This window comes from Ooceraea biroi, chromosome 1 (assembly GCF_003672135.1).
Source record: "Ooceraea biroi isolate clonal line C1 chromosome 1, Obir_v5.4, whole genome shotgun sequence".
Classification (NCBI taxonomy): domain Eukaryota; kingdom Metazoa; phylum Arthropoda; class Insecta; order Hymenoptera; family Formicidae; genus Ooceraea; species Ooceraea biroi.
The window spans coordinates 8,860,479-8,875,290 of NC_039506.1; the positions used below are offsets into that span (position 1 = coordinate 8,860,479).

Below are 14,812 nucleotides of genomic sequence, written 5' to 3' on the forward strand. Positions count from 1 at the left end.
TTACGTATTCTCTTCAATGCCGATTTGACATTGAAACATTGTTCCCGGATGAATTGAATTCGTTAAAACGATAATAACACAATCTGAGTTCTTCCTCTTTCTCTTTTTCTTTCAACTTTTCTCTTCTTTTCCCTTTCCACCTTGTACCAAAAGCAAAAGGTAACTGCTTAAAGATGCGTTCCTGCAAACGCGTCCTTCGCAAGAAGCATAAACCTTCGACGAAAAAGAAACGAAAGAAAATAAGACGATCCTCCTGGGATGAATAGAACTGGCCGTGTATGGTTTGCCGAGGAGGAATGCGATAACTTGTGCTGCTTGCGGCTCGACGATACGTTCTTTTTCGCCCGTCCTCCGTGTATCGCGACCAAGACAATACGCAACATAGGTTCCGAGAGAGGAGCGGCACGATAGAAATTTCTTGGAGCAGAGTTATGTATAATGGTACCGTAGGCACCGAGCACCGATCCTTGTACTACGCGAGATCGATGCCTTATTTATGGGATGCTCGTCTTCTCGCGTGGTAATCGAGCTGAATTCCGCGGCGGCCGACCGCGAAGATTCACGTGCGAGCGCGAGAAGAGCAACGATCCTTTTCCGTATTTTGTCCTCTCGCACGTAACATTCCCAATACATTATGCGTACCACAAAAATTCGCTAATTGACGTTACACGATTCGTCAATATTGATCCGCTGCTCGAGCAAATAAGCGAGTGAATAGCCTCTTGAGCTGTTTGTGCTCGAACGGTTTGATTTGAAGCTCTCATCTGGGATTGATATCAATAAAAAATGTTGCTGTAAGATATCTCGTATCCCTTCTAATACTGTTCCTACAAATTTCACGATATTCAAATGATGCTGACACAGAACGGAACAACTTGGATCTTTCGATACTGTGATAAGAGAACCAGGAAGAAAGCCATTCGCCCACGCGTGTTGAAGCACATGTTTGAGAGAGAGATATATATATAACGAGAACTCACAAATCGCAATAAGCATTGCTACGAGGGCGATGTCGAAACAGGTGTTGGAGAAGTAAGGTGAAAATACACCTACGTGAATTGGATCCGATTCTTTTCTCGGACGTTGCTGCCAAGCATCCATGTTCGAGTTCTTCAAGATCAGCATAATCTTGCTCAAATGAAACATTACTAAATCCTTTCTAAATCCTTCAATAATTTCTGAGCAAAAGACCAGCATATTGCGAAGAGGTCTCGACGATTGAAAATCCTTTAGATTTAGAAATGAAAAAGTTCTAGTCCTTAGAAATTTTTTCTTTTTCCGAGGAGTTCTGAGTTGATGATATCATTATTTTTTATATTGCCTAGAGTTCTCGACTATTGAAAATCCTTTAAATACAGAAATGAAACAATTCTAGCCCTGGAAATTTTTTTCTTTTTCCGAGGAGTTCTGGGGTATCTATATTGTTATTTGGCATATTGCCTAGAGTTCTCGATGATTTAAAATTCGTTAAAACAATAAATGAAAAAGTTCTAGCCCTAATTGTTAATTTTTCCATAAACAAGATTTAATCTTGAAATATTAGCATAGACGAACAAAACATGTTGTTTACATTTTGCTAAATTTTATATAAGCTCGTGGAATAAATATGCAAATAAGCAAATAATGAGTCATATTTGAATTATCACGGAATTACGTTTCTAATTTTTCTCGATGCAGAGTTAGACGCAAAGGATAGGATCATATAATCGCAAACTACACAATCGGTTACGAAGAATTTCCTAAAATCATTATAACACTCACATATCGATTAGCCAAGTATGGGAAACATGGAAAAGATAGATCTTTATGATATAATACATGCATTATTCTTACGATTTTACTAAGAACGCCGACTCTGACGTAGTAATTGGCGCGATAGACGGATGTTAGAAGAATAGCCGTTGATTTCGATGATTTAACTGCTTCCGCATTTTCAAGAACGCGCGATGACTCGCGCCATGCTGTTACGAAGGGATAGTATCAATTGACTCATTCAATAATTGTCATGCTAATAGGTACGAATGATACACACAGCTGATAGCGTTGACTCGTGAGTTCTCCAAATTGCTTGGCAATATCGCTCAAAGCAACTAATGCTTATATTTCACCCTTCCTTCATAAAACACATATTGTGCGTAATCTTAACACTTATTACATTAGATGTCATGTTACATGTTAGCATATTAATATTATACATATTATATAATACATATTTCTTTTATAAATATTAAAATTCTCACGGAGATGCCACGCTTTCTTGTTATGTACTTTACTTCTTGTGTAACTAAGTTTATGTTCTGTACAGCTTTCAAATGAATAACAAGGACATATTTAGACAAAACGTTACAGTTCGTTATTTAAGTGCTCACTTAGATTTTTTACTCTGCGGGTAATCCCCCGTGCACAAGTTGGAGCGTGCAATACGCGCGATTACGAGGATTACGACAGCCATTAGCGTGGAATTCCAACAGAGGAAAAAATAGACATGATTTTCGTGGCGCAGTTGGAAGCTGCCGACGATTAGTCGCATGAAAGTCTCGGCGTACAGACTCGTGCGGATCACGGAAGTACACGCGCGAAACGCCTGAATGTGCTACGAACGCGCGCGGATAAGTTTAGCTTCCTCCGCGTTTACATAATACTGACGGAGGATTAACATCAATCTCGACCGCTAACGAATTAATCACGCTACGTGATAGGCAGGCACCCGTCTCGGTGCTGAAAATTATATTCGAGCGTGCAGCAAGGCCGGGCCTCGCCCGCAGCTGGCATGGGAAGCGGCTGTTTGGATTACTAATGAGTCAATGCCACGTAATGATTCTATAGTAGTTAACGGTAAAAAATTGACGAGACTGGTGAGATTATAATATTTAAATTTGCATTTATTCGTGTAATTGCATATGTGAGATACACTTAGCCGTTGTTAACAGTTAATATAAATATGCATACGTTCGCACATGTCTGTTAACTGATGCTATAAAGATCGTTATTATCGAAACTTGCTGCTTCATTGAAAAAAAAAAGATTATTTGAATCTGTTTTCTGATTACTGAAGATAACTATTATGGAAGGTTTTACTCGACGTTAGCATACAAATATATAAATATGCATTTATTATCTGAGGCTCTTATTATTTTGCATGTCATTTCAAGATGATATTTAAGCCTGGACTTTGACATGGTCAAAGACCATCCGATCCTACGCAAGTAGACAAAATGCTCTCAGAGCCATAAGTGTAAGTGAAGTAATGATCTTTATCGGTTAAAAAAGACCGTGAAGAAAAGATTCTCAGTCACCAAGTATATACATATCAGAAGCATCTTGAATAAATTTTTGCAGTATCATTAATAAAGAAAACAGCTCATCTATCAGTAGCTAAATGATGAATCAATTAATCAAATATAAAATAACAAGGTAATAAAAGTTTTCCTTGATCTTGTGTCACGGATAATTAAGTATCCTTAGTAAAGCCACAACTGCGTTTCGTGAGCGTTATACATACCGATGAACCTGATTGACAGTGACACAGTTACTAGCAGTCTTAAGTCGCGGCGTGAGAAGTGCAACAATTATGCGTGACTGGCGAGCACGCTGTTATGCGTGCCTCCACGCATTGCGTTATCAGCTCGAGCTGCGCCAAACACCTGTCCCGCTTTTCGCAGCCGTCAAACACATATGAGAGGTACACGATGATTTGATTTAATGATAGAACATTGATCTCTAGCGATGGAAGGAATATGAATTTATAAATGTCCAAAATAAATGTAGATGCGTAAAAAAATGTTTTTCTCTCTTTTCTCTCTTTGACGCAGGACTTAAACGAAACTTTGGACAAAAGTGATGCAGTTGACCTCGGGATATTTTTGTAATTATAAATCGACAAGGAAGCTTCTTGTCATCTTGATCCATCATGAATAATTTCCTGTTTGTTATGACAACGCGTTATCGTTAGCAGCAAGGCTGAAGCAATCGATCGATTTGATGGTGTGAATGTACGACCGGCAAATGTAATTTCAGCGTCCTTGGTCCACACGGCTTTGAAATTGTGATTAGAAGCTGTTAACATAAGGAATGGCTTTATGGTGATCGAAACTCGTCGGGGTAGTTACTCGATGATTTTCCTAGTCGTCCGAGCGTATCCAGAAATCCCGGATCTGCGAATCACGGCGAAAATAACGAGCGAACTCTCTCATTACGAACATTTATGAAGCGCTAAAAGTAATTGTTGGTTGATTTACGATCCAATTCCGCGTGTTGTATAACGCTTGAATTGGAGGCTTAAATCCGTATGACGAGGTAGCCATTGAAAATCTCTTGCGAGTGACAGGCGCATCTACTGCAGATGACGATTAGGTTGCATCGGCGAGTAGACTGATCGATTGGATGAAAATTTCGTGGCTGTTTCCGAAAGCCACAATCGCATACCTGTCGGCCAAGATTGCCAAGGGCCTGCGTCTCTCTCTCTCTTCTCTTCACGTTTCGGAAAGATACCATCATCAAGGCAACGAATTGTAATTGATTCCTCGCTCTCAGCAAGATAATACCAATGCGGGCAACAAGGACATAAGGCAACGAAACGCTTGCATAACTAACGCTGGTCACGCTTCGCGGCGTGATGCTCCTCGTTTGCCCTCCCTTTGCCAGATCTCTGGGATTCTTCTTTGAGAGCCCCACTTCCGCTGCAGTTGATGCGCCAGATTGAAGTATCAATACCATTCCAAATAAAAATTCGAAATACTTGCTCCAAATTTTGATCACGCGATAGTTACTATCCATAATAATATTTTGTTTTAATTTTATCTGGTCAGTCTTGAATTTACCTTAATATTAATTATCACTGAAAAGTGTGAGAAAGTCAAAATCTGAGAACAGATAAATAAAATCGTGTATATTCTCGGAGCATTAATTGATATTCACTAAGAATGTCATTAATGAAATGCACACGTCGATCAAGATTTAACGTACCAATGAGAGGATACCGCCGCTCCTCAATGCCGGCGGGAAAAAAGTCAGAAAGTCACGTGTGCGAGTGGCTTTACATTTTAATTAGAAATTGAGTAAATCCGAAGTGCGCATCAATCAGTCGTTGAACGAAACGCCCGCTTCTCGTCGTCTCTCGCGCGGCGAGGAACGATAAGCGTCCCTGTGGCATGCCATTTAACTCATACATTCGCTCGGATCGATCAAGGACCAATGGAAATTTTCGACGAGATTACACGGAAGAGAGAACGAGTTTCTCCGCCCCGGTTGCAGTGTCGACGAAGGTATTTTGCGAGACGCGGAAACCATTCCCGCCAATGCCAAATCTCAAAATGCGTATCAAGAGGATCTCTATCCACGCAGAGTCTTGCATTGCGAGTCGTGAAAAATCGACACGGCGACACGACTACGTGCGTTTTTTTTCATTTCGCAACTTACTGTTTGTAATTCTGCAAACATCTGCAGAAATTTTGCCCGCACAAGCTGGCCTTGCGCATCGTCCGCGTGGCCGCGTTTGAAGGCAACATCGTTGTCTCGCCTTCGATCGACCGTCGATCTTGATCCGTACCGTTCGTTTTCGATGAACCCGGTGGGTTTCGCGGTGGCGACGCGGGCATTCGCGTTGAGCAAGCTCGCGTCCAGCTTTGCGCCGCGTGAAACCGTTCTTGCTTTCACGCGTGCGATTTGCTGCCATGATTCTTCCGTTCATGCGCTGCGAGTATTTCGCTCGTGCGCGTGATCGGGGCCAGCTGTGTAACACCCGTGTGTGTACACGCAGTCGCTTGTTGCAACAAATGTCATGCCTCGCGATAACCGCGAGGCACGAAAATGCATTAGGCCGCTGTTCCACTTTTCTGCTGCATCGTTTTTCGCTAACGCATACGATTCGCGCGTTCTAGGTGATCAGTTCATGTCAAATCCGAAACACAACTGACAGAAGCAATAAAAGCTCTGGAGTAATACAAAAATTTCGAATAAATCTCAAACAAAACATTGAACATACCGGGTCAAAAATAATCACGATATCAATAGGAGATATCTTAAAATTTGATAATAAAATAAGGTGAAAATGTACTACTTAAATGCAAATGCAAATATCAAACAATAAACAAGAAAAGAGGTCATTGTTTCCAGGGCCAGCATTGTCGGCTGGCCCTGGACAATATCCAAATATTGAAAGAAGTTTCAGAAAATTGACCTTCGATTTCGTTTCATTATTGCACGAGCATCCCTCTGCAGAAATTCTTCCTGTGATAGCGTCATTAACCACGTGAAACAAATCTATTTCCTACGTATGCAAGATTATATATTCAGCCACTCGATCGTTATCAATGTGCTGGAAAAGCAGGTAAGAGAATTTTCTATTCCTGGATACTGGCTACGTATTTATAGTACATTCCGGCTCTCTCGGCTATTTATAGATCGGCGATTCGTGCTGCTTCCTTTTGCCAGCAGCACCGGTAGGCGGATAAGAAAGCTGGTATAGGTCACCACGGAAGACTCGGTCGGAAAAAGGGAGCACTTTGCGTGCTCGCTGCATCTAAAGGAGCAAAACGACAGCAATGAAACGTCGCAGACAAGTTTGTGCTGGTTGCTCCGGTGTATAATTAGTATAGTTACGAATTATCTTTTATCACGGCTGGCGTCTGTCGAATCGAGGCTTCCAGGCTTCCAAATCGAATTAATCTGACGCGACAATCGGGGAAACCAATCAAAATCAGCGCTTTTGTGACATCACCTGAGATTCCGAAAATCATGGGGAGACATGTGAGCGACGGACATTCCTTTCTCCGCAAATTACAGCTAATCACGATTCCCGGCCGAGAGGCAAGACTCGAGAGTATCGGAGAGTATCCGTTCTCGTTTGCACGCTATCACGAAAGATTTTCTATTTCTGGACGTCCTGATGTATTTATAGACCGGCCGCGTGCTGTCGTCTTTCCTTTAACTGCTGCATGTTGCGGCGTAACGCGCATAGGAAAGCGAGATCTTACGTGAAAGCCGTTAATGCCGTTTCCACCGACGCGCATGGGGAGAAACCGAGACCAAGAAGCGTCCACCGATGCAAAGGTCGTGGAAATGCCATCAACTGAGCTTCGACAAGGACGCTGCAATAGGTGCCATTAAATGCATTTTTGCATACTGCGAATTCACAGTGCCGCACCGACATCGAAGCGTGTAATAAACTGTATCACTTAAACCAAGACTGAGGAAAGTACATTAATAGATGGAAAATTCTAATTCGCGATCTCGATACACGTTTCTCTGTCATTCATATCGTGGCGGTAGTTAATGTCATGTGAATGACTCCAGAGCGCAATTAACACATCCGTTTTATAGTTTCTTCGGTTATTATCCAGATAAACAGCAGGAAGTTGCGCATAAGCAGAAAGGTGTAATGTCTCGTTATTTTAAAAACAACACAATTTTTATTCCTCTTTCCTTCTTTAATTTGTTATTTCGGCAAACACGATGCGGTAAGTTTGGATTTCACGTTTCACGATTATGTATAGGAAATGACTATTCACGTGGCGAACACTTGCAGTTTCTGCAATAATGTCGGACGATTTCTATTTCATCAAGAAATGCTGCTATTCCTTCTCCGTTCGTTCATCTATTGGAATTTTTGGGCAATCAGCCTACACAAATACTTTCATCGGATTTCGACAATTTCGAGAGAAATCGCATGTTATTTTTACATTCTTCCACAAAAATTCCACGTTGTATAACATTTAATTTGATATGACTCTGAGTGGTGCTACTCTCAACAAGCATTGATGTCACCGAGATTTATGAGAACAATTATGTAACGACTTAGTGACGAGCAACTTTGAAATATTTTGGACTGATGGACTTAATAGCACTACACTATAATTAAGATAAAAAATTGGTTTGTACCGAAACTTGTTTCTACATTGCGTACATTTCTGGAATTTTACTGCGGCTGATTACTGTGACGCATCCTGTCATTTCGCACGAGATATTAGCAGCTTTTTCAAAACATCCAATCCAATATTATCGGTAGCGAGACATCCAGAAACGTATGTACAAGGAAAATAATTGAATTCCATGTTAGTGATTAATAGCTAATTATGATTGATAATTAGCGATGACGTCTGGCATCTATTGTCTTCTTGGCTTTATGATGTATGATTATCCTGAGCGAACACGTATTTTAGCGAAACGTGACAAAGATCTATCGCCATTAATCAATATTCCTCATCGTGCTCTCGGAATTAAATATAACCAGCTGTGAGAGATGTCACAATTTATGTAGCGTCTTACACTCGTGTTGGATCATTCAGAGGGAACAACCTGAATGATGTCGCGACATGGCTCCACTCCGACCACACGATACGTTTACGTATGCATATGAGATCCGATTAAACACGTGTCCGGCTAATACTGTCATGTCAAATCCCTCCGGTGTAAACGTTACCGTTGTTATTCATTATGTGGTAGATAAGCGGCACACATGCGAATGCGCGCGTACACAATTGTGGTAGTGCAATCATTTTCAGTGGCCGATATTCCAGGCACAGCGAACGTGCGCGGCGTTACGTTGAAAATCGGCGTATCGACGACCTTATTTCCTTAAAACGCGCGAGTAAGCGTTGACCGAGCACCATTTCTGCGCTAGCGGATTTTGCTTCAGCTATACTACTGCGATTCGAGCGGCGACGCTCTCTGAACAGTACCGATAATTTGGGACGCTTCCGGTTCTCTCGATTTTGCTAATCGCCGCGACTAAACATTTCAATGAGTTTCGTAAGACGCAATTGGTCAATCTGTCAATTGAGACTGCTGGATGATTTTCGATCGATACCGATCGATTGAAAGACGTCAAATGTTTAATGGATATCCGGTCTCATTCCCGATATCGATCATTTGCCGAATTGTTACCGAAAAGTCTGTTTCTCTCTCTTTCTGTGTAACTAAGCTGTAAATTGAGAGCGCGCATCGAGTCAAAAGTTAAATATTGCACAACGAGCCGGCCGCAATAGCGCAATGTCTTCATTATACCGACAACATAGCTTATGGACTAAGCGCGGTCTGATACCGTGGACCACTCTGTGCCGAAAATGCATTACGAAATGCCTGGTCCTCCGATACATTCTGATGTCCTTTGACAAATTCGTATCACGAAACCTTCATGTTTTGCAATGATCGCGTAATCGCGCTGGTCGCAGCCAGTCGCAGGGTTCGGGTCCCAGTTTAAAAATACTATCACTATAATTTATGCAACTTGGCGAAAGTAAAAGTAGGTCTCCATATAATCCTGGCCGATTATAAACGACAAAAAATTTTCGAAGGCAGATAGACGGATGGGGACGAAAACCTGAGGTCTGACGTGTCTCGCCTCGACGAAAGACGAAACGTCGCGAGAGACAATTTCTGGCAAGACTGCACGCGCCCATTTGCCGGTCCTGTCTGTCAGCTGCCAGCGAGTTGACAGCTTTGGTGTTTAACGTCAAGCGGCAGACCGCAAGAGAACGTTAGTCGTAGTTGCGAGCAGCCTGGCGAGCGATAGATCGCAAGCAGCAGATCGAGAGAGACTCACTTGATCAGAATCCTCCAGAAGCAGCCAAAACTGGAGCCGTTCGGCACTTCGCTCGCGTACGATATAGTCATTTCCTGCTTGGCCGCGCGCGCGCACTCTCCTTCCTCGAGTTCCTGCTCTCTTCGTCCTCTTCCGTTTCGTCGCCTCTTCCTCTTCTGCGGGCGACCTGGTCCCTCGTACCTTCTCGTCGATGTTCCCGCTGGAGATTTCGCACACTCGCGCACATACGGCGCGCGGGCCGCCGATTTTGTAGTCCGATCGCTATCGATCTGTTCGTGGGGGGGCTCGGAGCGGGCACCGGGGAGATCGGGGTATTGGGATCTACCTGGTCGCTCGCAACGGGTTTACCATCAGGAAGCTCAAGTAACGCGCGAGTGAACGAAACCAGCTGACCGGACTGACTGTCTGCTGACTGAGCTCCACTGATGGCGAGACCAAGCCGGGAGAACGGAGCCCGGTCGTGCCACCTCCACCTGGGAGCCAGGGATGTGAACATCATATGCAGAACCCATCTTGTCGCACCTGTCCGCAACAAGTGGTTTTAAGTAGAGCTAAGCTCGAACTAAGCAGCGCAATATGGACAACGATGTTTCTTTAAAACGTATCTTCGCGCTCTTGAGAAATACTGTCTTGAGCAGCTAATAAGATAATCGTTAGGAGAGGAATCTTGCGCAAACCTTGCATTTGTGTTAATCACCTGCAGAAACGTCGAGCGCAGGTAACTGGTTCATGATCATGCTCCTTGATCTCTTTGATCAAACGTATTACTCTCGTAAATATCTACCTTTCTAATTTTTCTAATAAGATAGATACATGCATGATTGTAAACTGACTGTAGTAATGCTCGGGAAGAGGGATAAAAAGAGTTTCTCTTATTAAAAGGAACAAACGAAACATTAAATACACAAAATCAATGCATCATTAATTGCAAGAATCTATTGATCGAGAAATGAAGACGAAGGCCAATTTCACGTCGAATTAAATACCACTTTGATGCGTGCCTCAGGTGACTTTAATAGCTGAAACGTCAGACGGCAATTTCATCTGCATGCTTCTCGTATTCCAGGAATTCATTATTCGCCGAGAGACTTGACCATCGGATCAGATGTTAGCTTCAAAGTCACCTGAGATCAACCCCAGGTCACGTAGCTGTCTGGAGTCTATTGGGAATTTATGTAAGCTCTGTCGTAAGCACTTGTGACATATGGTTTACGCAGAATTCCTCTTTCAAAATCAATGACACGCCTGGCCTTTCAAGTGGATCCACGCCGAGTAAAAGGGGAACGTTCAAAGTGTCGCTCGCCGATATCGATATCGCTCAGGGTTTTCATTACTTCTTCATGCCGAATCCTCGTCATCAACCTCTTGTGTCGTCACCGATCGGTATCATTAGCGTTAGCATTACGAAGCTCGTCCAGCAATAAATCAGGATGCGCGCGACCATGTCGTAATGCCATACTCCAATCCCCGCAGTGAATGGCTCGAACTCTGCTACGGCCCTGTTCTGATGCAGGTGGATACAGGTATCGCATAGGTATCGAGTACTTCGGCGCCATCTTGCGCACGGTTTTCACATCCTTCTCTCACCTTGCCATGGCCTAGCCTGCGGCGTGGCCACGGCCTTCTGGTACCATCCATTGGTCACCTTTCGCTCGATTGTACATCATTGGAATACATCGCACTCTTACCATCTCACTTAGAGGTGTCAAAGTGAAGTCTGTACGTTTTCAGGAAATCCCGGGATTTCCGAAAAACGCGCTAACACGATTCATTTGACGAAAGTCTCTACTCGGAAGAGACTCGGAGTACAAATTGCACAAGCGACACGTTGCCTGCCCTAGATATCGTAAAACAGGTCGTTGACGTCATTAGTTCTTCGGCTCCGATTTCAGCTACTGTAGACCGCTGACCAGATGATATATCATTCCCATAGATTCCCATAGATTATTCCATGATTCCTATCACCGAATTCGAGGAGTCTTAATTCACAGAATCCATCATTTTTGATTTGCATAAATTAGCAACTGGAGCACTCGCGGTTGTCATGGCTCCTGCCGCGTGTATCGGAAGGATCTCAGTTCAGGAGTCTCGATCGCACGGTTCTGCGGTTTCGTGATCATGATAAAACGAAACGTTTCGAGACAAACCACATATATGATTTATTGTACTCGATACCACTTTTTACAAAAGATTAATTAAACTCGTTCGCGCTCTTTTCACCGCGTGGCCGCTCAAGGTTTGACATCCTTCTGCACGTTATACACGGCGCCCGCCGAAGCCTGGAACAACTTCTTCTCGTACTCAGTCATGTGCATTCGTATGATCTGCGTGATACCGTTTTCGCCAATTGCGCATGGCAGAGATAAGAACATCTCGTTGCACACGTCATGGTGACCCTAAAAAGATGATTTTGTTAATGCAGAATATTATAATCTTAAAATCTTTTTTAATTATTTATTAATGATCTTTTTCACAAGTATTTGAATCACTTAAATTTTATTCGGACTTATTTTAATTTATCTTTACAAGATATACGGAAGTAAAATAAACTGATTAACTTGCAATGTTAATCAGTTTATTTACTAGAAACAAAGTAGTCACGAAGCTTTCTTTATTACAAATAATATATTTCTGGAATGATAGCAATACGTGGTAGCACGTTAATATACATGTACCTGCACTAGAGTCGAAACTGGTATAATCGCTTGCGTATTACGTAATATCGCCATTATGATATCGGCTGCGGAAAGTCCAATGGCCGTATTCGAGTATCCTTTTAAACATCGTACCACTGGACCTCTAGACATAAAAGATGTTTGAGTGCCTCTCATGCAATATTATAGGAATGTTTCTTTAATTATGTCATCGTTCAGTTATATGTATAATCGTTCCTCCATAAGATGACATTACACACATTTCACTAGAAAACTAGGAAACTAAACATTAGTTATTAAATGTTAAATAAAGATCCTTAATGTGATATTTTTTCCAAATATTTTCGAGAACTAAATCTTTAGCAAAAGGATACGATATAAAATTTTTTCAAGATATTTGAAATCTGTAGATTAATAATTGATATCGTCGTCGTTTACTAAGAACATTGCGATTTCTCTGCAATAGAAGTGAAATTAGTGGAGACTCACAGCTTCACGACTTCCTTCGCAATCTCGTACCATCTTTCGTCGTCCGTCTCCAAGCCGATATTCGGGATGATATCGCGGAACTGCACTCCTGCAACATTCACTCCGGACCAAAGCGGAACTAGGAAACGTCAAATGTTGCAGCAGGTTTAGTGCGTAACGCCACCTTTCTCTCTATGTCAAATGTCACAGATCGATCGATATAACTCACCCATACTGTCCCCGTGTTCACCGATGATGTATCCTTGGACCGAGCTCGGCGCTATTCCTAGTCGATCAGCAATCAGGAAGCGGAATCTCGCGCTATCCAGATGCGTGCCACTACCGATTACCTGATGGACCGGAAGTCCGCTTATTTTCCAGGTGATCCAAGACAAGATATCCACTACGCATAAGAACATCATTTACGTTGCATCCAATTTTCACCTTTTAATATTACCTAATAAGTTTAAAACGATACCGCTTGCTGTGAAGATTGAAGCAATTTTTCCTACACTTAATAAACACTATAATTTTACCTGGATTGCTGATGATGACGAAGACGGCGTTCGGGCTGTAATTTACAAGTGGTGGTATTATGCTTCTGAGTATCTCCGCATTTCTTTGCACCAAATCAAGCCGAGTTTCACCCTTCACAGGTCGTACACCCGCGGTAATGACTACGACTTTCGAATTGTGTGATATGCAAAAATCTACACGGAAAATGTTTTTAGATACATTTAGGTATAATCGAAGAAAGATAATGGTTGCAAATAAGATTACGAAAGCAGACAGAGCGTGCTTAGACATTTTTTTCTAAATACACAAAAATCGAGATTACAACCAATGTACGCAAGGCTAATCGCATAATTTACGATCTGTATAATTAACATACATATTTAATAAATTTATTACCTGTATCGTACTCGATCTTTGGATCTCCTATAAATGTGGAACTATGACTATAGTCCATCCCTTCACCTTCTAATTTCTTAGGAAAGGCATCTACCATTGCGATATGCGAAGTGATTCGCTGACATTAAATAAAATAATAGTGCAAGTCAATAAAATGTATCGCAAACAAATTAAATTTTAATATCTTAATTATGTATTTAATCTATTCTGTGTCTGACTGTATTATGTGACTGTATTATAATAACATCGTGTAATAAGATGATGACACATTCCTTCCACAGCTGCATTCGCATAATACACGGACTTTCACTTCAATCCGAAACAAATAGCACGATCCAACGGCCTAGAGGCAAAATTCCAAGCGGAAAGAATATAAAGGATACAACATCGTGATACCTGAAAGAGAAGCGAATTGGCGATAGCGACGCCGACCATACCAGTACCGACAATAGTGACTTTGTGGCAACAATCTCTGACTGGCTCCGATAACTTGCACAAGAGCTCTTCACGCAAGCACGGCGAACTAAAATTCAAATAATTTATTTCAATATTCCGACGAGATGTTTCATCATAATTAATAAATACTTCTAAATCACTGTCTAAAGTTACCAGGAATTTAAACAGTTACATCAATTCCTCCGAGAAATTGTTTCTAAATTATTCCAGACTCAAAATTCGTTGATATTTTGCTTTTAAAATTAGTCACATAAATACATAATTATAAAAAGGAGACGCTTACACGAAATTAACCGATCGCTGGAAATCCGAACCAGCAGTCGCAGCATCTTTTCCGAAGGCTTTGCCTTTATTAACTCCGAAGATTTTTGATAAAATCGTTGGCGGCAGGGCACGGGTATGTCGACTCCTAACAGAGTTCCTCATTGATGTCACGCGCACAAGATTCCTCAAACATCCTGATAGTGACGAGTTCGACAGCAGAGGTGATAGAACCATTGCTCCTGCCACTCGTCGATTTTGTAAACGTCGCACGATCGTTTTCACCCGCGCCTGTCACATCGCATGGGATCGTTTTTTTTCTCGAGAGGAGAGAGTACCCTGATAATCGGCCGACATAACATGCTTGGCATGTCGCCATTATGCCGGTTCGCCAATTGTTAAACGCCTCCATGGTTACTTGATTAAACTTGCAAAATAATTCATTCATATAACTAGCGCTGTCAAAAAAAGTATTTGCAAAAATGTACAATTCAGTGACATGTATATAATATTTTATTTG

At 42.0% G+C, this 14,812-nt stretch overlaps 3 protein-coding genes across 3 annotated transcripts in view; all 3 read right to left on the reverse strand.

Annotated features, from left to right (window-relative positions):
- Nucleotides 1-9,953, reverse strand: part of LOC105282760 — a 44,638-nt gene extending 34,685 nt beyond the window's left edge. Inside the window, exon 1 of the mRNA XM_011344984.3 lies at nucleotides 9,542-9,953. Coding sequence (XP_011343286.1) covers nucleotides 9,542-9,612 — 71 coding nt within the window. The 5' untranslated portion in view covers nucleotides 9,613-9,953. The remainder of the gene's footprint in view (nucleotides 1-9,541) is intronic.
- An 865-nt stretch (nucleotides 9,954-10,818) lies between these two features.
- Nucleotides 10,819-12,779, reverse strand: LOC109611212 (L-lactate dehydrogenase C chain-like). Its single transcript, XM_020032801.2, has 3 exons — nucleotides 12,685-12,779; nucleotides 12,217-12,340; nucleotides 10,819-11,937 (listed from the first exon to the last, which is right to left on the reverse strand). The coding sequence occupies exons 2-3, from the start codon at nucleotides 12,268-12,270 to the stop codon at nucleotides 11,773-11,775; spliced, it is 219 nt and encodes a 72-aa protein (XP_019888360.1). The 5' UTR covers nucleotides 12,271-12,340; nucleotides 12,685-12,779; the 3' UTR covers nucleotides 10,819-11,772.
- Nucleotides 12,780-12,835: 56 nt separating this feature from the next.
- On the reverse strand, nucleotides 12,836-14,529 carry LOC105282784 (L-lactate dehydrogenase). Its single transcript, XM_020032791.1, has 5 exons — nucleotides 14,315-14,529; nucleotides 13,972-14,098; nucleotides 13,556-13,693; nucleotides 13,200-13,476; nucleotides 12,836-13,066 (listed from the first exon to the last, which is right to left on the reverse strand). The coding sequence occupies exons 1-5, from the start codon at nucleotides 14,527-14,529 to the stop codon at nucleotides 12,861-12,863; spliced, it is 963 nt and encodes a 320-aa protein (XP_019888350.1). The 3' UTR covers nucleotides 12,836-12,860.
- Between the last annotated feature and the right edge of the window lie 283 nt (nucleotides 14,530-14,812).

What these genes read in the sequence shown, in the direction of transcription:
- LOC109611212 (XM_020032801.2), bottom strand. Translation starts at nt 12,270, where the DNA reads ATGGCGATATTACGTAATACGCAAGCGATTATACCAGTTTCGACTCTA. An exon ending in CAGTTTCGACTCTAGTGCAG is followed by an intron (nt 11,938 to 12,216) that starts GTACATGTATAT and finishes TCATCTTTTTAG; the next exon opens with GGTCACCATGACGTGTGCAA.
- LOC105282784 (XM_020032791.1), bottom strand. Translation starts at nt 14,529, where the DNA reads ATGGTTCTATCACCTCTGCTGTCGAACTCGTCACTATCAGGATGTTTG. An exon ending in CCAATTCGCTTCTCTTTCAG is followed by an intron (nt 13,694 to 13,971) that starts GTATCACGATGT and finishes ATTTAATGTCAG; the next exon opens with CGAATCACTTCGCATATCGC. An exon ending in GTAATAAATTTATTAAATAT is followed by an intron (nt 13,477 to 13,555) that starts GTATGTTAATTA and finishes TTGTGTATTTAG; the next exon opens with AAAAAAATGTCTAAGCACGC.